Source organism: Lynx canadensis, chromosome E1, assembly GCF_007474595.2.
Source record: "Lynx canadensis isolate LIC74 chromosome E1, mLynCan4.pri.v2, whole genome shotgun sequence".
NCBI classification, from domain to species: Eukaryota; Metazoa; Chordata; class Mammalia; order Carnivora; family Felidae; genus Lynx; species Lynx canadensis.
The window spans coordinates 14,310,516-14,337,097 of NC_044316.2; the positions used below are offsets into that span (position 1 = coordinate 14,310,516).

The window sequence follows — 26,582 nt, forward strand, 5'->3', positions numbered from 1 at the left end:
TGCTGTTAAGTTTTTAAAAATGGAAAAGTACATAACCATTTATATCAATATATTTATAAGAAGTATAGGGAGAGCCCACAGTTCATCATGTATGGCAGTATATGCATATATCTCTGAGGGACACGACAGAAGCTGGCACAGGGCTGGGGAACAGAGGGTCTAGAAATGAGAATGAGAAGATTCTGTTTTTAAAATTCAGCCTTTTGTACTATTTGTTTGTTTTTACCATGTGCCATGTGTTTACACATCACTAAGCAGCTGCAGTTTGGCCTGTAGGTGCCACCGTATCTTCAGTGGAAGAAGCCACTTTGGAAGCCGAGATGCCGCCATATCTTCAGTGCCTCCTAGAAGATGCTCTCATTGAGCTTCTCTTCTGCTTTGTCAGCAGCAAGAGTGGCTTTAGTCTAAATAGCAGAATTCATTGATAGCTTTTAATTCTGTGTTGTCAGTTTTAAAAAAGTTGAGGCTGTGTGGGGCTTCCCTAGTACACGCTGGTACAGAAATTTTTTCTGTCTTACCAGTGTGAAGCAGTGAAACTGTACCACAAAGTTCAGTTGACCATTGAACAACACAGGCCTTAGGGCCGCTGACCCCCTGCACAGTTGAAAATATGCATAAAACTTGGCTCCCCAGGGGCACCTGGGTGGCTCAGTTGGCTAAGCGTCTGACTTTGGCTCAGGTCATGATCTCACCGTTTGTGGGCTCGAGCCCTGCGTCAGGCTCTGCGCTGACAGCTCAGAGCCTGGAGCCTGCTTCAAATTCTGTGTCTCCTCTCTCTCTACCCCTCCCTGCTTATGCTCTGTCTCTTTCTCAAAAATAAACAAACATTAAAAAAGAAAAAATCTTGGTTCCCCCCCCCCAAACTTTACTAATAGCCCACTGTTGATCAGAAGCCTTACCAGTAATATAGTCGATTAACACGTATTTTGTATGTTATGTGTATTCTATATTGTATTCTGACAATAAAGTAAGCTAGAGAAGAAAATGTTAAGAAAATCATAAGGAACCATATATACCATATATGTTAACTAACTAGAATTTAAATAAAAACTTGAAATAAGGAAAAAAAAACATAAGGAAGAGAAAATACAGTACTATACTGTATTTATCAGAAAAAAATCTGCATATAAGTGGACCCCAACCAATTCAAACCTGTGTTGTTCAAGGGTCAGCTGCAGTCTGTAATTGTTTGCATGTCTTTCTGTGTATGTGCTTTAGAAGTAGGATACGCAGCATTCATAGTTACTGGCTTGCTACCTCCAAGCCTGTTCTTAGTCCAATGACCTGGAGTTATTTAGTAAAGAACCGGAAATATATTCTGACAACAGCTCTTTGGACTCTTTTGCAAATCCTATGAGGATACACTACATAGGCTTGGTGATCAGAAATGGGTCAGGTGAGATACCATCAAGTCCAGTGTTGTTTTGCCAGAACGACCTGCAGAAAAATAAATCTCCCTGAATTAGATGGAAGTCACAGTCTTCATTCTGTTCTGTTTTGGTCATAAGAAAACTCCATGTAAGTTATTTATTTTGTCTGGGCTTAAGTTTACTCTCTATAAAATAGAGGGTGAAAGTAGTCTGTCCCATCATGATAGCTCATTAAGAATTAAATGAGATATTATAAGTGAAAATGTCTAGATTTTGAAAATAAAAGTCTCTCGATTTATATGTTCTTCATAGTGAGTGGAGAGGCAGTTAAGAAGACTCTAAACAAATAACCGGTTACAGTTTAGTCCCACACCAGATTCCCATATCTCTTCCAGATCATCCTGCAGTCTCTGTTGCTGTTTTCTGTAATTCATAAAGATTTCCTCAGACCTTCCACCGTCTCCGTTTTCTACCCTTTCAGCCGTTGCCATTATCTTGTGGCTTTGGATGTAGAAAACCTGTTGGATTTACCTTTGAAGCTAGGATTCAGGCCCAGCTCGAAATTAGGCAGGATTCAGAAGGCAAGGCAGGTGTGCTTACACTTGCGTTATCCCAGGACCCTCCTATAATGGTAACCCTCAAGTGAGGGTATGTGAGCCCTTCAGAGAACAACAAAACACTTTGAAAAGAAAATCATGCTGTCCTGGGTGTTCCAGAGCTTCCCATACTGGCCCCCTTCCGGCACCATTCCTTTCTGCAATCCCACCCCACTGTCAGCCCTGGCACATAGTCTCACGAACATGCCACCTGCCTTTCTCTCTCTCTCTCTCTGGCCCCATCCTTTGGCTGCTCAGTTTATTTTTTCCACATCCTCACCCTCTTCCAGTTCCAAGCTAAATAACCCTCACAGATGGCTTGTTCCATCAGAGCTGTTTAAGAACACAGGACAGTGAACTGGGGTCCAGAAGGAGCTGCCAAAGCCCAAGGCTGCCCTTCCTACAGAGGTCCAAGACAACTTTGTCATCAGCTCTTTAGAAGTCCATGGACAGTGAGCAGAAAGGCTGGCAGGTTGGGTGGTGGAATATCTCTTTAACAGTATAATCCTCTAGCAGCTAGCAACTAGTTCTCACTTAGATTTACAAGTCAGAACCTGGAGCCGGATACATTGCATACTCCATTTTCCACAGAAGACAGAGCACTTTGTAGTTGGCATTTCTCCCCCACTTTTTTACAGCATGGAAACCCAACAGGAAATGGCAGTCCCATTTGTGTTTTGGATCGTGGTTTGAGTCCTTACTGAACCTCTTTGTGAACTCCTGGAGAGGTCTAGACCCCTGCCCTGCCTGACCTGAAGGGCAGTATTCCCAGCTGTCAGCACATCCTTGGGAAGAGGGTGAACTTCAGACGCCTATTAGAAATCCTGCAGATGAGAGGAGACCCAGAATTTCACTATTTCTTTCCTGTCAGCAAGGACATGTAAGTTTCCTGTCTGCCTTGTCATCAGCTTTGGAACACTTTTCTCCTACATCCCTTCATGCATGCAATGGTCTGTAAGCTTCTGCCCCCATTCATTATCCCAGCACCCTCCTTCCCTCTGTCCTAATCAGATGGGTCTGGTTAATTTTGCCCTCATGACAAGACAGCCTTTTCCTCATCCTCACAGTTATTCCTGTGGGACATAAAACCTCTCTGATCATGGTCTCCCTCTCTTTTCCCTTCTCTGTCCCCCTCTAACTGTACCCTTTGTAAGTCAGTTCCTCTGAGGTCACTGAGGAAGGGCAGTCTGTGCCATTTGCCACTACAGGAGTCTCTTTTTCCTCGGTAAGCAGAGTTCCCTTGAGAGACCCCTTCCCTTCCTCTGCTGAAAGCCATGTTGGCGGCTTCTCTGCCTGAACTCAGGCATAATGGGGCAGGGAACAATGGCATGTGTGCAGCGTCCTGGCTAGACAAAGGGAAGTTAACTCTTAGCCAGAGAGAGCAGACAGTTGAGGAAGCTTCCCCCGAAAAGAAGAGAGAAGGCAAGGAAAGACAAAATTCTGTGGCAGGGAGGTACTCCCTGAGAACTCAGGCAGAAATCAGCATCTCCTCCCTAAGCCTGATCTTTCAACTGAGAACCAAATTATTGTTCTTTCTCTTCTCTGCCTTCACGTCTTGCTCCAAGACCAAGAGCTGCCAGATGAACAACACACCCTGTTGCTTGCACAGTAAAAGTGTCTCAGGCTAATGGATTCGTGGAGCCTTGGGGTGCCAGGTGGAAGCAGACGACTTTGATTTCCTTTTTCTTGTCCCCATGCTCCCTGGTGGACTTGCCTCTTTACGGTACATCCAGAGTTCAAGACTGTGTACTGCAGAGAACTTGGGGACACTCATATGTAGGTCTTAAGTTGACACCCAGCAGTGACTAGTTTCCCATATCCATTCATTTCATCAACTGATGGGCTAAGGTCTTGCCCCTACTGTGTCCAGAGAAATGAAATTAATCTGAAGGATATAACTCCTTTTAAGACGGGTACGCTGAGAAATGTTAAATTTCATTACCTTTGTTCTTGCCTATGGCTTAGCCAAGCATCCGTTTGGTTTGTGTTCATCTGAACGCAGCCTCATCAGAACTGTTTATTTTGTCCTGGGGTTGGGCCTTTGGGTTGCTGCTGAGTGGGGCTGGGGGTGGGAGGCATCCCTTAGTGAAAAGGACTTGAACTTAAGTCCTCTTCCCCAAAAGTACCATTTCCTTCTAAGAGGCTACAAAGTATAATGAACACAGACTTCGGAATAACACGAATCTAGGTTCAAATCCCAGCTTCACCACTTACTAGATGTTCGTTTCCTCTGAGCTTCAGTTTCCTCTTCCTCTTTCTGTCTCAAAGGATTACTGTGATAGTCAAATGAAATAACATAATGCCTGGCAACCAGCAGTTACCAGTTCATCTCCACCGCAGCTTTCCCAGTACAATGGGATATTTCAGCCACTGGGAAGCTGTGGGCAGTGAAAATTGTAGAGGAAGTAAAATGCTGACTTGTTCTACATGTTGCTACCCTGAACCTCCCTGATGGGTTTCTTGCATGCTCATGAGTTTTTTGCTTCTAGAATGTGTCCTACCCCGAGTTTGTATTCTGATCTCCAGAGACCACTTCTTACCTCTTTGCCCCTTGACTTTTCTTAAAGGGCCCTTCTTGGCTTTGGATCTGGCGAGAAGTTAGCCAGAAAGCTTGCCCTCCGCCTCCCGTGGGGAGGCTCGTAGTTTTGGCTCATACCCTCCAAGTGGCCTGGAGAGAGCTACAGGGTGTCGGAGATGGCCATGGGAAAGAAATGGCTCACAAAAAGATGACGGTGTGTGAGCCAGCAGCTCCCCACTGCCTGCTGGAGCAAAAGCTCAGTGAGGCCACCGACAAGAGTCTTCAGAACACTAAACAGGTGATTAAAACATCAGTATGAGTCTTTCCAAACTTCACAGAAAGCCAAAAACTTAGTTTGGACACCAACAGAAATTTTCCGCTCTGGAGCTTTATAAGCTGGTCTGCTGTTTCTTCCTCTGCTCTGTGGCCAGAGGGGAGCTCTGTGCTAATGATTCCATAAAACCCTCCAAGTCTTCCTGAGTGGCTTATCATATGAGAAGAGCCGATACCACCTTTTTCCATCATGAGTTGTCTCTAGCCTCTCACTGTTAGTTCAGATTTTGAAGCTTCAGCCCTTCTGAGAAGGCCAAGCCCAACTCTTGGCACTGACCCCTGTGACAGAGCTGAACTCCATCATCAAGGTCAGTGGCAGAACTGTCTTTCCTCTCCTCCTTTCCAAGATGACTGCCCAGAATCATAGAAACGTTTAAGAATGGAAAGAGACCTTCAGAATCATCTGCATTTTGCAAACAAGGTTCAGTAAGTTAGCCAAGATCACATGAGTTAGGAAAGCATGAAGTGAACTTTCCTCTAGACCCTGCTCTCCCCAGACTCATGCCATGTCAGCCGCCTGTGGGAAGAGTGCCTCACCCAAAGGAAGTCAGTCTTCAAGCAGTGAGCGTCAAGAGACTGCCCGCTTTGAGTTTCTGTACGAAATCAGACTTTTCCCCTTGCGGGGATTGTGAGAATCTCTGCCTGAAGCACAGGTAAACCTTCTGGGTTCATAGAGAGCTGCGGGCAGTTGGAACACTGGTTACGAGCAGAGGCATACGGGTGGGTGCGGAGCAAATAGGGGATACGGATTAAAGAGTACACTTACCATGAGGAGCCCTGAATAACATACACGGTATTGTTGAATTACTGTACTATACACCTAAACTAATGTAACACTGTGTGTTAACTATAGGGTAATTAAAATTAAAACCTTGATTACAAGAAAAGAGCAGAGGCACATTTTAGCTCCTCCATTTACTAGTTGTATAGCCTTGAGCAAGTTACTTCTCTGTGCCTTGGTTTCCTCGTCTGTAAAATTGAGATGATGACAGCACCTGCTTCATGGGGCCGTGGGGATTAGAGGAGTTGTGTATGGACCGTATCTGGCACGGTGCCTGGCATGTAGCAGCCGTTCACTAAGCGTTAGCTGTAGCTGTCAGGGTGAAGGAAGCACGCAGCGGATTTTGTTGTTATGGCTAAAGCCCTGTGGCATAAAGCTGTCCCGGGAAGTGGCTCTGGTGAGGTGGCATGAACACAAGGCTAGGAACTCCTTTCATCTGGCTTCACATCTCATTTAATTTACTCAAGTTTCAGTTTCTTCTTCTCTATAATCAGTACCTGAATGTAATAGTAGCTGCTTCAGAGTCACCTGGCTGGCTCAGTCGGAGGAGCATGCAGCTCTTGATCCTGGGGTTGTGAGTGTAGAGATTACTTGAAAGTAGAACCTTTAAATAATAACAATAACAACAACAACAACTGCTTCCGGGACACCTGGAGGCTCAGTCAGTTAAGCATCCAACTCGACTCTGGCTCAGGTCATGATCTCATGGTCCATGGGGACTTCCTGTAGTCTTCTACCCTTTAAAGCACTGACTCTCAAACTTCAGTGTTTGCTTATTTAGAGTACACATTCCAAGCCCCTATCCCTAGAAACACTAATTTAGTGCAAAGTGGAATCCAGGAGTATGCATTTTTAACAGACTCACTATGTGATTTTGATGCAGGTGGTTTTGTTTTTGGGTTTTTTTTTTTTTTTTAATGTTTATTTTTGAGAGAGAGACAGAGCAAGAGCTGGGGAGGGGCAGAGAGAGGGAGACACAGGATCCGAAGCACGTTCTAGGCTCCGGGCTATCAGCAGAGCCCAACACAGGGCTCGAACCCACAAACTGCAGGATCATGACCTGAGCTTGTCAGACCCTTAACCGACTGAGCCACCCAGGCGCCCAAGATGCAGGTGGTTATTAAAAACGCTTTTAGTGTTGGGTGCCTGGGTGGCTCAGCTGATTAAGGGTCTGACCACCTCAGGTCATGATCTCACAGTTCATGAGTTCGAGTCTCACATCAAGTGAGCTCTAGCCCTGCTTTGGGTGAGCCCCACTTCTCCCTCTTTCTCTCACTTTCCCTCTCTTTCTCTGACCCTCACTCACTTGCGTGCTCTCTCTCTGTCTCTCAAAAAAAATGCTTTTTAGTGTTTAGAGGTATAGAAAAGGGAACTGATATTTATTGAATTTCTTCTGCATCCCAGACATTTACCTTACTTACACTTTATCTCAAACTATGGATGGACTTTAGTTAATTAGCTTTAGTTAGCCAAGCTTGAGGCATGGGCCACATGTAAGATTCAGGACTCTGGGTGTAGAATCTGAAAATACAACTTAAAGTGGCTTTCTACCTCAGCCCTAATGTCAGAATTTCTGTGTGCCATATTTTTAATATGCCATGAGGATTCTTGAGATATGGCTGCAGTTTTTTTTCTCAGAGCACCACATTGGTGCTTTGAAGAACTTAGGTTTTACCCCTTGCTGAGGTGTGTTATACCCTGTCCAGGGGCAACAGCCTCTAGTTAAGACAAGGCAAAACGTGCCCAGAGCTTGGCTTGTTGTGGTATCTTAGTTCAAACCCAAAACTCAGTAGGCAACCTGTCAAAAGAGAGTACCTGTGTTTTATTGAGCCCAAACCTCCGCAGGGAGCACTATCCAAAGCAGAGAGTAGCATCTCTGAGTTTATCCAGGGTGTCTGTGTTGCACAACACAGAGTATGATTCACATATTGTACAGTGTGGCTGTCTCCCGTCTGTGATCATGTCATCCACACTATCCACGTACTCAGTGTGTGTTAGATGCTACAGATAGATTTTTCTTTAAATACGTGTGTGTGTGTGTGTGTGTGTGTGTGTGTGTGTGTGTGTGTGTATACAAATTATGGTGCCTACCTTCAAGAATCTTACTTAGGGGAGAAAACAGGACAGACTGATGGGAGAAAGATACTGAGAAGCATTAACAAATCAACAGATCAGATTTGTAGATGTCATGAATTTGAGAGGGAACACATTCTCAGGTGACAAATGGAGGATCCAAATAAAACTTGATAGGTTACAATGAAAGAAGTAAATAACAAGATGAAATCAACTAGGAATAAAGGTAGAATCCTACCTTATCCAAAAAGTCAGCTGCACATAGCAAGTAGCACGCAGCACAATCGTAAGTAAACGGGGTTTTTTTTATAGCATGGGGAGGCCTCAGTGAAGGAATGTTTAAAAGGGAACAGTGGAGGGCTTGCACTTAGTGGGGGGAGAGATTATTTAGCCATTTATGTGGAAACACTTTGGGGATTTGTTGATTAAAAAGCTCACAATGTGTCCTTAGTACAAGGTGGTGAACAAGAAAACCAGTACAGTTTTGGCCTCAATTCATAGGACGGAGGTATCCAGAATGGAACAAGGAGGAGATGTTCCGTCTGTTCTCAGCTGCCGGCTCACACGTGGGCACTCGCTCTCAGAGACACATTAGTCTCAGTGAAAGTCTTGGTGAAAGAATAAGCAGGATGTTGAGACAGTTGAAGTGAAGAGCAGTTGAAGGAAGTGGGGCTGTTCAGCCTAGGGAAGGTATAATACAATCGACTTCAAACCGTCCGAGGCCAGTCAGGTAGAAGCAGAATTTGGGGGGTTTTATGTGGCCCCCGGGAACAGAATTAGAAGCACCAGGAGGCAAATTTGGGCTTAAAAGAGATAGACGTTTCTACCAATTAGAAAAGTTCAAAAATGGAATGGGCTCCCTGGTAGAAAATGAACCCCCTTGTAGAGTCAAAATAGTAACAGACCTCTCATACAGCGTGGTCAATACTGGAAGATAACAGGAAAAACAAAGAAATCCATTAAGTAGGTAACAATAAAAATTACTCCCACGTTTCTTAAGCATTTGATGGTTTTAAATCCACAGTCTTGAATCCTCCCCACTTGAAATATTCAGGAAGGGGTTGGATCACTGGGACATGATACGGAGGAGGTTCCGGTTGTGGCAGCGTGGCTCTGAAGGACAGGCGACTCTTCGCGGAAGCAGTACACATGCTGAGGGCTGCTAGTGAGGTCAGAGAAGGTGAATGAAGTGTTGGCCTAGGCTACAGGTGCTGAAGGGACCACCTGTGGACTTGGGAGAGTTAGCATAGGTTGCTGTGGAATCCCTCTCTAGTTGAAAGTTCTGTGAGGTCAAGGATGGCGTCTGCCTTGTTCTCCCTTATGTGCCCCAAATGTCTAACACATAGTAGAGCCTTAGGAAAAATTTGTGGGCGGTGGGCTGGCACATTGAGTAAGACTTCTTAAGAAAGACTTTGTATCAAACATAAAGGAAGACGAGGGAATGAACTGATTGAATAACAGCAAAGCCTCAGAGGTGCAAAAGGGAGCCAACAGCATGTGGGGGGATATCAAACAGGGTTGCCTGGGGCCTTGAATTGAGGATTAGGGAATAATAGCAAGAAGGGAGAGTGGTGATACACAGTGGGGAGGGGACGGTGGGTGGCAGAGGGCTCAGACAAGTCAGGGAAAGCGTTAAGAGAGATCGGGATTTCATCTAGTGGTGAGGCTGAGCCCGAGGGAATTAATTCTCCATCCTGACTTCCTGAGGACCCGTCACCTAAAAGGGATAAAGGAGCGCTGTGCCAGGTCTCCTGGGGCTGTTTCTTCCTCCTCCTTGAGGGAAGAGGAATGAGGATTCTGCCACCCTGCGTGCTGCAGGTCATAAGGCCAGGGTGACGGATTTCTCTTTTAGGACAGAGGCAGAGAGTCTTCCATATACCTGATCTGAATGTGACCCGCCACCCACTGGAGCCACCGGGGACTTTGTTTTCTACTGAATCCTCAGGGCCTGGAACAGTGCCTAATGCACACAGTAGACATTTAGAAAATACTTGTTGAATTGACTGTTGACTAAGTGTGTCGAGTGCTGCAGATATCTCAGAGAGGGTATTCTCCCCCACACACGTGAAATAAAACTAGGAACAAATTTGGTGAAGGAACCTGAACACAAACCTAAAGGGTGGTCTCCTGATCCTGGCCATCTGGAAGCAAATAAGAATGTAGCTCAGCGTAACTGGAGCCCAAGATAAGTGCTCCTAGCCCAGAACTAACTGGCAATGTAGAAACAGACTGCATGCGGGTATTTGCAGACTGAGACAGACATGAGGACTTTCATCCCCAGGGGCTGAGCTTGTAGCCTCCCCTGCTGGTTCAGTAAGTGAGGGCCCCAGCGCCTGTGTTCCAGGTTTCAGACCAGCTGAAGCCAGCCAGACCTGAAAGGCTTGTGTTGGCAGTGCCAGTATCCGCCCCTGACTCCTGCCGATGTGGGTGGCTGCTCTCAGAGCACTCTGCAGGGGAAGCGGATTGGACTGCAGCCCAAGCTACTGCTGCCTATAGTTTGCTCTCTGCAACGGGCTCATGTTGAGAATGCACCTTGCTCGTACAGCCGGAGCTCAGAGCTCTAGAAAAGAATAGTTTCTTTCCACGAGGGAACCGTTGGAGAAGAGCAAGCTGTACTTTACACAGGAAAATCCAGACTCCTCTCTCTGGCTTTGTTCAGAATTCCAAGCTCAGGAAATTCAGGTGGGTAGAAAATGCCACATTGGGGATTTTCTCATCATTTCTTTTGTATTGAGGAACCTGGAGCAAGGATCCAGCTGGGTCTCATTTAAGGAGGATAGTGCTAAAAAGACAAAGCCACCACACAACCCCAGTATGAAGTAGCTAGATGGACAAGGCAGTCTTGATATTCAGTACAGGATTTTAGTTCTGTTGTGTGCATTAATGGCTTGTTTATCCTAAAGCCCAGGTCCTTGAGGCCTCTCTAGAGTCCCACAGAATGTGTGTCTGTGGTTAGGCCTAAGAATCTCTGTGGAGATTAGGAGGAGGGACAGCTAGAGAGAGGCCAGGCCTTGCTTCCACCAAGTGGCCTACCCAGCAGCCTGGATCCAGCACCTTAGTTCTGAGTAAGATATTCCAGCAGCCTCAACAGCCAGGTGAACATTCCAGAGGAGTGCCAGCCCCATGTTTCCTTCTTCATTACCTCTGAGTCTGGCTTCCACGCACGTCTGAGCAGAGTGAGGCAGCAAGGAAGAAGAAAAAAGAACAGCCATTCATTAATTGAGCACTTGGCCCGGGCACCTTGCTGAATGTTTGATAATGCATTATCTCTTTTAAACCTCAGAACAACTTGAGCAAACAGAGGCTCAGAGATGCTAAGTAACTTGTCTGTAGACACACAGCTAGGAAGTCGTAGTTAAGACAAGTCTCGCAAGTCTCTCTGACTGTGAAGCCCAGGCTCTTGATCAACCCCGTTTATTGCCTCAACTTGCCTCTTTCCAGAATGGGCCCATTGTTTCTACTGTATTTATCTTCTCAGTGCCAGGGTATGCTCCACAATTCTGTTCCCTCGACTCTCCCTCCAGGGTGAACATAATCTGCCTCCCAGTAGCCAGGTACCTGCACCTTTTGGAATATACAGTAAGACTATTAGGGTAGCCTCTTCCCTGTCCCTGAAGTCTTCTACCTAACCATTTTCCAGTTCCCACCCATCCCTCTCTAGGAGACTTCAGGGCAGTGCAGGGGTGCAAGTGCACGCACACACACACACACACACACACACACACACACAGTAGAGGTGGGTGTGGCGAGCGGCTGCCATACCACTCTGAACAGGCATCTGCGTGTTGTCAGCTGATGGGTAGCGCCCCCCATTGCCTCCATTGTGAAAAAAACACAGCTGTTGGGACCAGACATGTGGAATGGGGTGACTGCTGTGGGCTGGTCGACGATGTTAACATCTCATTTTGTGATTCATTGACCTCTCAACTAACACAGACTAACCATATAGGACTAAGGAGTGCTGGGTCTGGACATTGGGATCGAAAGTGACTGCAGGAGAGGCCTGCATTTAGCTGCGTTGCATAGAAATGGGGCCCCGCTGCAGCAGGGATAGGGAAATGGTGAGGTGCTGAGTGACTTCCTTGACAGTGTGCCCAGGGCTTTTCAGGTTATGTGTCTAGCACAGGGACCCGTGCCTCTTCTCCCTCTGCCCCCTTTGTCATTCAGCACCTGCACAGGTTCTTCCTTTCTTTCCCCTCTGACCCGCCACCATCTCTCATAGTCCAGTACCAATTCACTCTGATTCAGGTAGGCTGCGAATGTCTGTCTCCCCATCGTAAGCTACTCCCTGTGTCTTCAGAGTGAATGTGCATCCTTATGGCCAGCTCCCTCCTGCCTCTGGAGTCCGCTCCCTGCCTGGAAACCCCTCCCTCTAGGAATGTGAATGAACCACTTCCTCTGTCCTCCCAGCTCCAGAGGATTCCCTGTGTCTGAACTTTCATTGGCAGGCCTCTTTGTAGGCTGACCCACCCTTGGCCACTACAGAATTGTCCTTCCCACCCTGTAGTCTCCTGTGAGGGTGAGTCGTGAATAACCAGAGGTTCCCAGTTTGTGAAAACGCTTTAGTCTGACTTTAGCTTCTTGTAGCCAATCTGTAGGCTTGGCTTATTAAAGATGATAATTAACCCATTGCTAATTGACCTCAGAAGCCAGCCAAACAGCCTATAGTCACCAGCCTTGGTGGTGGATTTGCAGGCTATTTTAAGCTTTCTTAATAATCTCCGCAAGACTTCACTTTCTGTCTGCATCTTATTTGCTCTAAGGACATTCTGTAAAATTAACAAGCTATAAAATTTGATTGAAGGTTTCAACAAATGTGAGAATAATTGGCTCCATTTAGAGAAACAAGAAAAACAACCTGTAAACTTCGGTTTGTAGAGGAAAACCCATGTGATTTTTTTCTCTTTAACCAGAGGAGCAGTAGCAAGCAGGACTTTTTAAGACCAGAAAAAAATAGAGAACTGGCTGATAGTACAGGTTTAAATTCTGGTTCCCCCAAACCAAGAGTTCAGAAAAAAGAAACTACAAAATCAAACCAGCCCCTGTTGTGCTCGTGCCTTCCAAGAGGCCCGTTTGGAGATAACAGGGACCCCAATAAAGATGGAGTGAGTGCCTCATTCCCTAGAACTTGCATCCAGAGGCCTGGTTCTCAGAGCTCGCTTGGCTACACGGGCGCAGGGAAGGGAGGAGTGTTCTCCCTTCTCTGTGGCAGCTCTGAGGTGTTGAGTCTTGCAACTCAGAGGACATCAATCAGTCTGTGGTACCTGGTGCTCAGTTCCTTTTCTCTGTCGCCCTCCCCCACAGTCCATAAGACAGATCTCTTTTTCTGTTCCTTCCAGGGCATCTCTGCCCAGGCCGGGCTTGTCTCCTGCCAAGTGGCTGTAGAACACTCCATTCCTTGCTTATCAACCCCACCTAAGGTACCCCAGACCAGTAGCTCCATCTGCCTTCCCTCTTCTCTCTTGACCTAGAGGTTTCTTCCTGCTTTCCACAAGACCTAACTTTTCACATAGCTCCAAGCTCCACTTACCCCATGCATGCTCTCATTATACCTCTAAGGAACTGAGCCTGTGACAGGACAGACTCCTGTGTGGCCTTGCCACATCTTGCTTTCAGTCCTCCTTTCTGCTTGGTTCTTTGCGTGTGGACCTGATCCAGTGATAACCGGAGCCCTGAAGCTAGAGGTTTCAGTTCCCACTGGTGGGGCATGCTGCCTCAGATGGTTTTCAGGGGAACGGAAAGGGGCTTTCTCTGGGCGCCTTTCTTTTAGCTCTTCCCTGACCTAAAACCCCAGTTTTCTTTTCAAAGCTGACTAGAGTGATTTGTGTGAGACACTTTGTCCATCAGTGTTGGAGTTCCTGGTAATCTCCTACACAGTGAGTCTCCCTCCAGAAGGGCCAGAACTGCTACTGAGAAGGTGCTGGGTCCCAGGTTCCCTGGGGTAGTCCCTGGCCAGCAGCCCTTTTACTTACCTCTAGCCTGTTAACAGCCCATGACGGAGGCCTCCCCTGCCCAGCTCTGTCTCCTCTAGAGAATCTAGAGTTTGCCCAGAGCTGCAATGTACAGGCCGCTTACATTCTGTGTTTTTCATTGATATAGAACGGAAAAATGTACTCATGAACAGAGCTGTTGTGAGGATTATGTCATAGACTTCAGCTGGACTCCTTCCTCTCCAAGCAGGGAGCCCAGCTTTAACCCCTGTCCTACCAGGAAGTCCTTCTTGGCCAGCCAAAGAGCATCTTGGAGTTGGCTCTTTATGGGTGGTTCGAAGGGCTTCTTCCATCACGGTGTCCCTTATTAACCACATTTAAACTTTTTCCCCAACTCAAGTGCTGGAGTCTTTGTCTGGGAGAATATTCCCATAAGCCTCTTGTAAACTACAGGACCAAGAGAACTGTGGTCCTCATTCTGCTGGGCTCATTCCTCTGGCCTTAAAGTGGAATGCTTTACCAGATAGGCCAGAAGGCTGGAGACAGAAGTTTCTCTATGCCCCTGGGCAAGCCCTAGACTTTCTCTCTCAGTTCCCCCATCTACTATATAGCTAGAAGCCCATTTCTCACTCACTTTGGAAACCTAAGGAGACAGCACAACCTTGGCTGTCCTCCCTGCTAGTTGGATTGCAAAGGAGGGAGTTTGCAATTCCAAAAGGCTGGGTAGCTTGTCTCTCTGCAGACACCTAGAATTCTCTTCAGATCTTTTAGTGGCATCTCAGAGATCCCAGTGGATCGAAACCCTTTTGAGAATCAGCCAGGAGTGCCCTCGCCCTAGGGAAGGAACTAACTGGCCATAGCAGACAAAATCCCCAAAGAAACCTTGTTCCTTCTAAACATTAGAGGGACAATCAAAAAAGGGGGTGGGGGGGACACGACATGCCTTTTTGCTTTTGTGTCCGTGTGAATGACAATCCCCACTGATCCCCTAAGGATGTGCTGCAGGCATACTCAGGATGTCTGCATCCTTGGGGCCCCCCTGCTGTGCCCTGGAAATCCCCATCTCAGGAGTCCCACGTCCATAATGTGCCCTTTCTCCCTCTTGGCCACGAATCACACTTTCTTCCTGAGCCTTTGAGCATGCCACCAAGCCCATGCTGTAAACAGCAGGAACTCTTCTCACTGCCTGTCAGCGGGCACACACAGCCATGGACATGCTCTGCTCTTCTGGGCACATTTCTGCTGCATATTCAGCAAGAGTCCTGGCATACTTCTTACCATCCAGGTGATGCCAAGGACCATGGCAAGCTTTTCCTCTGCCTTCCTCTCACCCCCTAACCCCCACCTCCTCTCCATTCACTGGTAGCAGCCTCACACTGAAAAGGAAAGTCCTGGACCCATTACATAATTCTCCATAGTGCAAGCAGTAGCTGGGGCATAAGGTCAGAGGTCATAGTGGGGTCAGGTGGCTGACACACACTGTAACGACAAGGTGGTTAAAATTAGACCACAGAGAGGAAACTGGCAGTCTTGTGGAAATGCAGAAGTTTCCTCTGCAAGTGAGAGGCTGGGGATGCAGGGAGGCCACTGTGCGTGCTGCCTGCCAGGCCATTACTCACTGCAGCTCTGTTCTTTAATGCTTTTTAGCCCCTGCTTCTGTATTCCTAGCCTTTCTCATGACATGTTTGAACAAACACACACAGTGGAACCTATGGCTACCTGCCCTGGCCCAAGTCCAGGACCTGGCACCCCAAGTTCAAGATGGCTGTCCTTTCCTAAGCTTTCTCTGGGTAGCTGAGCACCTGTTAAGTCAGCTTCTCAGGTGGAGGTGGTCGAGACTTAGCCTGAGATTCAGGCCTATAATGCTACCAGGGCCATTGGTGAGGGTGAGCAGGGGGCACTCATAGGCAGGGAGAATAGCAGGTTTGGCTGGGAGAGGCAGCAAAGGATAGAGTCACAGAGTTGGAGTCACAGCTGACTGGTGCGTGCTGCACTTGCCCTGGCCAGCCAGCTGGCACAGTAGCGCTCAGCTCCACAGTGTCCTAGAAGACTTGGATCACACCTGCCTCATGTTCCCCTGTGCCTGTCGGTCCTTACTGCGAGCCTCCTGTGTGCCCCACTTGCCCTTAGCACCCCCTGGTAGAGAAGCACAAAAAGTGCAAGATGTATCCCTTTGCTACCAGTGGGGTTATTGTCCAGGTGAGGGGCATATGCACCTGTAAAACAAGGAGCAAACAAGCAAAGCCAGTCTCCAAGTTTGTACTTTACTATGTGATACAGACGTAGAGGTCCCTTTCGTGGTCTGGAATGGGAAAGCATGGTGGAGGGCACTCTCCAGGGGCTAAGGTTAGTGCTGATGAGGCAGTGATGGCCTTCACCAGTTTCCGAGCTCCAGATCAAGCACTTCCTTGGTACATGCCCTGCCAGTAAGGAGGAAAGGACCCCAGAGGCCAGAGATGAAGAGCAGGGCATGCGAGGGTGCCAGCAATGCAGACGGGTTTACAGGTGAGGACACACCTGTGTGGTCTCACAGGAGAAGGACCCCAGACAGAGTGACTACGGAAACTTCCTCTGAGACACTTACAAATTTGACGATTGCTCAAGATATTGAATTTCATTTCAGCTAAATCAGCCCCAGTTTCTCTGACAGCACTGGCTTATGTGCTGATGTGGCCACATGGGAGCAGGATGGCGTGGACCCCTGGAGGAGCAGAGCTTTGGTGAAACACCCCCTACCTGCTTTGCCTGTCTCCCTTCTCCTGACAACAATTTCCTGCCTGGCCCCAGTCTCTTGAGCACGAGAAGCTCTTAGGTGGAGCAGGAACCTGTCAGGGGAAGCCTGAAGTGATCTAGCTGAAATGAAACAGCCAAGAAAGCCCTCATCATTCATTTTGCACTCAGGCTAGAAGGGCTCCTCTTGGGAACCGAGAGAGAGGGGAGCCGGGAGGAGAAGAGAGTGGCCGTGAGGGTACCAGGAAGCTGTATTCTGTGAAAGCCAGTGTTCTGTGCTCCCTCCTTCCTTCTATCAATTAAATGCTAAACTTAGAAGAATCTAGTGTATTCTTTTTTTATATCAGGACCTCAGTAGAAGAAAGGCAAAGCCCAGAGGGCCTTGATCGTGGGGTTGTCTGCTCCCCCAGAGATGACCTAAGAGAGGTAGTGGTGCTCTCTTCCTTCAGAGGACCTTGACCTCAACCCCCTTGCCCTGGCCCTCCTTCACAGTCTCACACACGCTCAAACTCCCGCTCGTTCACCCCGCAGCCTTGTCGGGTAACTTTGACACACTTGTCACGTGCCCCTCTGCCAGCAAACAGTGCCTGTCATCTTCATCTTCCCTTTCAGAAAATGCTGTTTTGCTTCTCTCCCTCTCGCCCTGTAGGTTATTGCAGCCGACTGCAAAAGGGTCACAGTGCTGAAGTATTTTCTGGAAGCCCTTTGTGGACAAGAAGAGCCTCTGCTGGCATTCAAGGGTGGAAAATATGTGTCAGTGGCACCCGTCCCAGACACCATGGGAAAGGAAATGGGAAGCCAAGAGGGAAAACAACTGGAAGATGAGGTACTATGCAGGGAGAGCCCGCTGTGGCAGAGGGAAGGCTCCCCTCCCCGCCCCCAACCCTGCTCTGCCCATGGCTGCTGCTCTTACCCTGGTTATTTATAACCGCTCACAGCAGTATGGATGTGGACGTGACCAGCCAACTTCTCAAGAGTGCACTCTGCTGGTGCCCCTTCCTGCCAGTCCCACCCCAGTGTCTCCATCTCACTCTGCTACGAGTTCCAGATGCTTCTTTTTAATGTTGCATTGGAGGAGAAGGGAGGGAAAGAAAGAGTTTAATAATGTGCAGCTCGGGAGGCTTAGGAAAGGGAGTTGGGGGTGGGGGGTGTTAGGGTTCAGGCTGAGGATCAAGTTTATAGATGTGTGGAGCTCAGCGCAGCACAGGCCTGAACTCCAGCCTCCAGCACACGTACAGGAAGAGCTGACATTGCTGGCCCCGTGTGGAAAATCACCCCCTCCCCCGGCCTACTCTCCCTCCCTCGCTCACTCGCTCCCTCCCTCCCTCCTGCACATCCTGATGTGATTAAGGAATTCTCCTCTTGTTTGTTTGCCCTTGGTTGTTCCTGTAGCCCTTGCTTCACTCCAGACCATGTGTATATGTGTGTGTGTATGCGCGTGCGCACGAGACCGTGTACACACCCCTGCTAAGCCCCACCACCGGTTGCCCTCCTGTCCACGTATGTGTCTTCTTGAGGGGGGATTGTTGTCACAGGTCTGTGTGTGCTGGGTTTGTGTGTTAGTTGAAACAGAACTCTGCCGCCGGCTGCCCTGCTGGCTGTGGGTTCTGAGTAAATGTGAGTGTGTGGTGATGCCGGCACATGCATGCGTTTCCTATCGCTGCCAGCTGCCCTGCTGTCTGTCTGGGTGTGGGTAGCTCTGTCTGGGTGTATACACACACACGGCTCACTTATGCCTGAAGGTTGACTCTCCTTTTTTCCTCTGCAGCGTTAAAGACAGAGGAGACTTAGGTGGGAAGGAACGTGGGACTTCAAGAAGGGACGGAAGTGATTGTAGCCAGAGGCCAGGTCACCCATAGGCCAACACAGTCATTTGGCCCACAGCAGTCTCAAGCGCCTGGTGGAGCAGGGTGGGGTGCAGGGATGAAATCAGCAACAGGCCAGGGAAGCCAGATGTCAGCTGGAAGCTGTCGTTTGTGATCTGAAGCAGTGATAGAGTGGCCACCTTTGGTTCAGAGTCTTCAGAGCAGCAGAGTCTTGGACTGGCTTCATTAGAATAGCTGGAGAACCCCACCCCACCCCTGATGACACAGGGCTCAGCTTCCAGGACAGAGGTGGTTCCAGGGATAAAGCTGAGCCCATGATTCCAGACTCCAGATGAAACCTGGGCAGGGAATAACGGGAAAGAATGAGCTGTCAGTATGGGAGGAGGCGGTGGGTTGCTAAAGCCATCGGGGTGTCCAGGCTTGAGGTGGGACAGAGCATGCCACCCAAGCCCTGGGTGCTGTGCAGGGAAGCATGGGTGGGGCAGCGCCTCAGCCAGCTGTCTCACCCACACTTCAAGGCTGAGGCAGACAGTGGAAAGTAAGCAAGGCCAGCATCCAGGACTGCTGTGAGAGATGTCCTCTGGCCGGTGGAGCCCACAGTACCAAATCCGGTACCAAATCTCACCTCAAGTGAGGCCCGGAGAGAAGGGCACAATGTAAATGCCAAGGGGGGCCTCCTCCACTCTTAGGAGGATCAGACCAGCTCTCCAGGCCCAGAGTTTGGCTGTGCCACTCTCTCTCTCCTTCTAAGGCTTATTGACCAAACAAAGGTTATGACCCACACCATGCTGCCCACTTCTTCCTTTTCCCACGAGCCTCCTGGGTTCCTTTATGTTAGTGGCCCCTGGGAAACCCTGCTTACCCTGGTCTTTGTAATTTCATAACCCCACACTTCCTCGTTTGCTGTGAGAGCTGAGTGAACCTCAGACAAGCCTCACTGACCCCCTTTTGACCTCAGTCAAGCTTACTCCAAGCCCCGTGATAACCCTGTGGATCTCTGATCAGAGCAGGCAGAGGCAGTGTTCCCCCAACAGGTTAGTTAGCCATCCTGTCCCACTGACTCTGGTCCAGGTTAACCTCACGAACAAGGAAGCAAATGTGTAGACCGAGTCTTCCTCCTCATGGCCTGAGCCTCCCAGAAATGAATAGTCTGTGGGTCGTCAGATGCATGGTGACTGTGGACAGCGTCCCAGACCCCTGAGACTTCTTGGATAGTGACAGTTCTAACCCCATCCTGAGACCCCCGTCTCTCCCTAAACTGAAAGATTGGATCACTGAAGCTGGTTGGGGGAGGAAGAAGGAGACGGTGATTCTTTGTTTCCTCAGGCATCATTCTTCATGAGCAGAAGAGAGTCCCATTCCTTGGAGATGCTACCAAAACACCTGTCTTCCTGCCCCTAGATTTTGCTCCCAAGACAAAAGCATCACCTGTGCACCCACACACTATACCAACCACTTTCAGCCCAAAGAATCCTTCAGAATATCATCTTGAGATGGACAGTTAGAGGAGAGAGCAAGACTCTAATGAACAGGTCCCGGGTGGGCTTAGTGGAAGCCTGAGCCATTCAGGGCTGGTCTGGCCTTACTGTCTAGATTCAAGACCCCAGCCTTGTTGGTAAGAGCACATACTTTGGAGTCTGTCCCACTTGAATTTGAATCCCTGACCTGCCACTTATTACCTTTGACCTTGAGCAAACTGTTTAACTCTCTAAACCTCAGTGTACTCATTTATAAAGAAGGGATGATAGTGACACCTATTTCACAGACCATCGTGAGTATTAAATGAGTTGATACGTGAAAAACACTTAGCCTAGTTATCTGACCAACAATAAGCATTCAGTAAATGGTAGCTGTTATTGTCATAATCATTGTCATTATTATCATCATCTAGTTAGAAACACAGGAATCTTCTCCTACTAAATCACTCCCTGTTACCCATGCTAATGCTGTCCCTCAGAGGACACTGTCTTGGGCAGCTGCATGTTCTCTGCTGACCAAGGTCAGAAGTGAGAGAGTGAGGAATGGAGCCTGGGACCACCCGGGGAGTGGGGGCTTCTGAGAGCTGAGGCTGCAGGCGGGGAGGGGCCATCCCTGGGGAAGGCTCCACCAGCCTGGCAGGAGGCTCCTGAAGCTAGCCAGCCATCTCCTAGCCTGCCCAGACCCAAGAGGGCAGCCGAGCAAGGTCATGTCATGTGAATTCCTGTAATGGGGCTCAGCAGCCCCCACACCGCCAGGCTGTGGTCTTAAAAAGAAACCAGGGCAAGGTCTGCTGAGCTACAGCATCTGCTCCCTGAAGCTATCTCGGGGGCAGGGGAGCTTCCACGCCTAACTCACAGCTCTTGGCCAGAATTGATTCCTATCAGATCATTAGCAGGAATTAGGTCTAAATTGAGTGGTTCAGCTTTCTCTGTTGTTTTCCCCTTTGGTGATTTCAAAAGGAAAATATGTTCTAAGCAAGACTTGGTGAGTGTGTGCAAAGGAGAATGGAGAGCTGTGTGTATAAGCATGGAAGTATATGTGTGTGTGAGTCACTTCTCCTGTGGACATATGACTCTCCAAGAGGAAAGAGCCTGGAGTGCAAAAGGGAGCAGTTGCTGTAGGGCAAGGTGGCAGCTTCTGTCGACTCCCTCTCTGCCTGAGTTGAAGGAAGCACACACCTTGGGGTCCTTTGTAAGGAAAGGCCATTCTTTCCATGGAGTTGGGAGTGCTAGGAGGACAGAAGGGTGGGGCTGGGAAGGGCCACGGGCTCACAGTCTCCTCTCTCCCCTGGTCTGCTCCACCGCCCAAAGGAGGAGGACGTGGTGATTGAAGACTTTGAGGAAGATTCAGAGGCCGAAGGCAGCGGGGGTGAGGATGACATCAGGGAACTTCGGGCCAAGAAGCTGGCTTTGGCCAGGAAGATAGCCGAGCAGCAGCGTCGCCAAGAAAAGATCCAGGTGGGGCCTGCCTGGGGAGGGTGGTTCCCATCAGGGTGGTGGCTGTGTAGGGCATAGGGTGGGGGGGGGGGGGAGTGTGAGTCACAAGTAGAGATAAGAAGGACCCTCTCAGGAAGAGACCGTCTTGCAGTGTCCTTACTGGTCCCACCCATTTTCTTTCTCCATCACCAAATTCTGGTAGCATTTTTGGTGCCTGGAGTCTCCCTTCTCGTGGACTCCAAGGCAGAAGCAGGTTCTTCTCAGAGAATCTGCTGAAAGCTTCTTCTCCAGTGATGATCTGTGAATACACACCTACACATATACAGTCTTCCACACAATTTCAGGGTTTCAGAGTCCCCTTAAACCTTATCCAGGCACTCCTGGAGAGGTCATAGGTGCTCTGTTGAGAACACCACTTCTCAGGGAAGAGAATGTCATAGCCACAGTCTGCTTATCTGGATTCCCAGTGTAATGGCTGAGCCCCTCTGGACAGGACACACTAAACCGTCCTGGAGAGAAACTACTTCATCTCCACACACGGTTCCTCCACCATCAGCTCTGCTGTGGACCGATACCTGCACTTGCGGCAAGTTTTTCTCTATGGCTCTCCCAAGTCTGTCCTTTTACACTGTATAAGCTCACTTCCTCTTATCTGGGGCTCAGGGCAGACAGAGGAGAGCCAGTCGTGTTCTTCCCTTTAAAGACTTTAAAGACCGTAAGCATGGGGAAGCATCGGGCCTCTTTAGGAATGTCTTGTTTCCAGTCCTCGCTTCAGCCGCCCCTTGCCTTTGGCACAGGGCTTAATGTTCTGTAGTCAGGCAGACCTGATCACATTCTGGGCTCCACCACTTACTGGTTTTGTGACTTCGGGGACATTAACTTCTCAGAGCCCGTTTCCCCATCTGTAAGATGTAAGTGGTAGTAGCTCCTGCCTCCTAGAATTGCCGTGAGGCCTACGGGAACCAGTGCGTGTAAAGCGCGTAACACAATGAATGGCACACGGTGTGTGCTCCGTAAGTGGTCACTGTGGCCTGATACTTGTCTAAACACCGACCAGAACTCTGCCCCGGGAAGGGGAATGAATACCATTTGGGATCCGTTGCTCTTGACGTATTCGTGTCCCTTGACTGCTTGGAATCAAGTGTGGGTACCTCCTACCAGGTCACTGTCACGGGGTGGCTGCCTCCTCAGCCCTTCTGGGGTCTGTGTGTAACCCTCTGTTGTGGCCTGCAAGGCAGCTTCATCCTCAGGCTGTCTTTCTTCCTGTCCTGTGGTTATTTTCTTCCTCACCGTCAGTCTTCCCAAAGGTTCTGTCTATACTCGCCGCCTCCATGTCCTGATCCTCAACCCAGCAGTTATGGAAACTGTGGTGTCAGAAGTCACCAAGTACCTGTCTTCATCGAGTCTCGATCCCCGTCATACTTGACGTCCCTGTAGCTTTAGGCCCTGAAGCCCCCTTCCTGCAGCCGCAGTCGAGCACAAGCAAACCCTCTGTTGGCCACACCTCCCTCCTAGGCTTCCTCACCACCATTCTCTTCTTGGCCTCCTCCTTCCTGTCACTTCTTAGTCTCAGTGTGCAGAGTTGGCGCTCAGCAGATATTTGTTCGGTGACTTAATAGACAGTAGCAACTAGACAATCCTCTTAAATTCCTCACTGGCTTTTAACCCCTTCTGCTCATTTATTCCCTTCTCTCCTGTCTGTTCCCATTGCCACAGCTGTTGCTCTAGGCCATGTACTGACTTGGATTAGAGCAGTCAGAGCCCACGCATTGCACAACTCCAGGGGGTGCTGTTTACTCGGTAGTCTGCGAACGTGCCGTCCACACACCAGGATCCTCACTGCCTCCAGGGCACCTCACGTGTGGTCATCCTTCTCTTCCCAAAAGAACTGCTCCCCTGCTCAGAAATCATCTGTGCCTCTGCTTCACTAGTAAAATCTAATTCCTTCCTATGGCATTTAAGGTTTTCTTGTCTGTTCCCAGTGTTTTCTCAGCCTCTTCTCCTCTCGCCCGTGAGCCTTACGAGCTGTGTGGCATTGGGCAAATTATTTAACTTCTCTAAAACTGTTTCCTCATCTATGAAATGAAAGCGGTAACAGCACCTACCTCAGAATGACAGTGCGTGTGAAGTGCCTGTCCAGACACTAGTGCCCTTCTGCCCGGACCACAACACTAACCGTCCTCTCCTCTCACTGTCCCCTGACGTGCTCTACCCTGTCCCACTCTCAGGTCTCAGTCCATGCTGTTCCCTCAGACCAGAATACCCTTTTCCTGCTCCACATTTCCTATTACCTGTTGAAACTCTAGTCTTCCTTCAGTCCTCAGATGAAACTTCATCTCCCCAGTGAAGCCTTCCCTGATACCCCTCAGGAGGAATTCATCCCTCTCTGCTCAGTGTTCCTGTGGCACTGATTTATGCTTCATTTCTGAAACTTGTATCATGTCTCGTATTACAGTTATTTCTGGACTTGTTCCCCACCCACCCCACCCCCACTGTTGTACTGTGAACTCCTTAGAAGCAAGTACCATGTCTCCATCTCAGTGTGTAATAAGTGGTAGTGGAGCATCTGCTAGGCTAGGGGTCGGGGGACACAGGACCGAACCAAAGAAGTCCCGCCCCAGAAGGTGCAGGGTGTACAGTGAATGGAGGAGCCAGTGATTTGAGGCGTCAGCGTGCACTGTGGCCAAAGGGAAGTACAGGATGCTGTGGGAGCACATGCCATGGGGACATGGCCTCGTCAAGAGCGCCTTGCTCAGCTTGGCCTCTCCAGCAACAGGCAGTACATTGCACACCGGAGGTCTTGTATGAATCTTGCTTGACGTCTGGTGCCTGGGGCTGCCCCTGCTTGGGAGCTTTGTTCCCCTGTCACCTCCTTCAGAGCAGGCTGCTCGGGCCTGGGCACCACAGGCCTGCTATGGGCCAGCTGGGGTTTGGGTTGCTGTGGCCCCTTTAAGAACAGGCCCCACATGCACCACTGCTGGCGGCCCTGCCTCCTGTCAGCCTTCTTCCTCCAGCCTCACAGCCACAGGAGGATTTCTCAGCAGAGGAAAAATTCCCCCCTTCCTTCCCCCCCCTTTTAATGCCCGGGGCCCTTCACTTCCATAATTCTTCATTTTCCAGCCTTGAACGTAAGCCAGACACATCTGTCTGGCCATATGCGTGAACCCTGGAGTCTGTGCCGAGGTGGCTGTAAAACAGGGCCGGTGAAGGCCCTTCTGGGAGAGCACACACATGTGTGTGCCCTCGGGCCATTGGCTCCCTGCCCAGAACCACGGGGCTGCAGCACTCCAAACCCATGTTAACCTTTTCTTATTTTTCCTCTTTTTGTTTAATTTAAGGGGGGAAAATCCCAAGGAAAAGGTATAAATTGTCCTGGGAGTGGGGGAGAGGCTCCTAGCTGGAGAGGCCATTATTGTTGGCAGGTACCTGGGTCACACTAATACAATAAGGAAGAGAGGAGCATCGGGTGAATTAAGATTGGAGAGATGGGCTGTAAATTACACTGCTCTGAACTCCATCAGTCTCCAGGGGTGTTAACCGAGAGGTGTAAGGCAAGTCCCCAGCTCCCGGCGCCTTTTACAGATGCAGCAAAACAGGAACCACACATGTTTGGGGAAGGGGATATGAAGATGGAGTTGAAAAAATCCTCCTGGCCCCCATGATGGCTATAAAGTCCAACTGAGATCTGGGGCTGTAGCCACACCCCCACTTCCCTTCTCCCACCTAGACCCCTGGGCCCAAGCTCATCTGTGGGATGGGGGAGGTGAGGCCTAGCCTCCCTCCGCAGCCTGTCCCTCCCCGCTTCCGGCCTTGCACAGAGGCTGGTGAGTGGGGCCGACTGGAGGTCAGAAAAGGGGTGTGGGCAGCTCTCCGGGCCTGTGCAGCTGGAGCCACGGCACCCAGGCAAGTCCCTGAATACTGAGGGGCCAAGACCGCCCACCTGGGACTTTGAGGCCACGCTCTCCGGCTCACCCCAGGCTTTGCCTGTTGCCTGAGACACCTCTTCACATTAGGTCGGTTCTGCCCACCTGGATGCTTTCTGACCGAGTCCTTTTCATTCCCGTTGCCATTCTTGGGAGGTGTCTGGAGACCAGAGTGCCAGGTACATGGTTTGTCTGGGCAGTTGGTCTGAGGTGTTTCAGTCCTAATCAGGCCCCTAGGGCTAAGCAGTCACTGAAAATCCGCCTCTAGGCATGAGGCGTGGCCTCTTGGCACCTCATCCTGGCCCTGTGAATCCCCCCCCCCCCCTGCTTCCACGAGGCTTTGCTGTGATTTGTGCTGCTGTCGGGCGGGGTCGGGTTTCCTGAGCAGTTGCAAACATCCCACCTGAAACATAACAGGCTCTTCCTCTGGCCACAGCTATTGTTTCCCTCGGCATTATGGCCACAGTCTTGCTCTGTAGCCAGCAATGACATGTGTTCTGAAAATAGCTTGGCTCCCCTGTCCCCTTCCCGCCCACCCACCCTCCTGAAGATGCAGTCACTCCTTTGTGGTGGCCCCAGGAGTTTCACTCTAAATATAGCTGCGGCCCATTCACACTGCCACCCAGCTGGGGGAGGGTGGTGCTGTGGAACAATGGGGCACACACAGAGCCCCCCACACCTGTATGGAAGCTAGCGGAAGGCAGACACTCAGCCCTGGCTCCTAGCTGTCGGAGGCAGGGTGGGAGCCACTGCACTACCAGGCCAGGGGCACGTTCACGCCAAGGCAGGAAAGCACATCAGCCTGCAGAGCCGGGCAGCCACCCGCCCTACTCGAGCCATTCCAGAGCCCGCTCCAGCTTCTCCACAAGCCGTGGCGCTGGGTCTCCAGTTTGCTGCAGCCACTCTCGCCTCCCTGGCTCCTGCAGCGTCCACAAGGTCCCGACCTCCTACAGAATGAACCCATGGGCTGTTGGCTGGAGCAGCACCCTCAGGCTAGTACTGCTTGGAGCAAGCCCAGAGGTGTCATGCTCACCCTGCCACTCCCTCTCCGTCAGGAAAAGGCACACCTCCTGGGCATTCTCAGAACGAGAGTTATCAGAGTTATCGGATAAAATTCAAGTCGGATTAGCCATAAGATGCCCTCCAGCTCTGAGATTCTGTGATTGAGCTCATCCAGCGAGCGAGGTATTGTTGAAGAAACTATAGGAAAAGAAGACCATTCTCTTTGAGCTCTTCACAGTCTAGTTTGAAAATGAAATCAGTCCTCATAAAACTATAAGAAGCAGCAAGCAACTCATCCTGATCATAACTTTTTTGGGTGGTTTTTGGTTTTTGGTTTTTGTTTTGGTTTTTTGTTTGGTTTTTGTTTTTTCTGATTGTAACTTTTGAAAAGAAAGCAGGCACACGTTAAGTTCTGTGGCACTGACTGAACATCCAGAGAAGGGATCCTAAACGGAGACTTCCCCATGAGCACCCACCCTACATGACGATGTTTATCATGCCAGGGGTTTACCAGCCCCTGGTGCTGCCTGCTCTCTTTCGATAGCAAATGCAATATCTGCTCCCTTTGGTTTCTGTGGCTCGAGA

At 49.5% G+C, this 26,582-nt stretch overlaps 1 protein-coding gene across 1 annotated transcript in view; it reads left to right on the forward strand.

Annotated features, from left to right (window-relative positions):
- SMG6 (SMG6 nonsense mediated mRNA decay factor) overlaps positions 1-26,582 on the forward strand; it is a 230,319-nt gene that overhangs the window by 190,459 nt on the left and 13,278 nt on the right. Inside the window, exons 14-15 of the mRNA XM_030296755.2 lie at positions 16,981-17,157; positions 20,947-21,093. Of these exons, the coding sequence (XP_030152615.1) occupies positions 16,981-17,157; positions 20,947-21,093 (324 nt within the window). The remainder of the gene's footprint in view (positions 1-16,980; positions 17,158-20,946; positions 21,094-26,582) is intronic.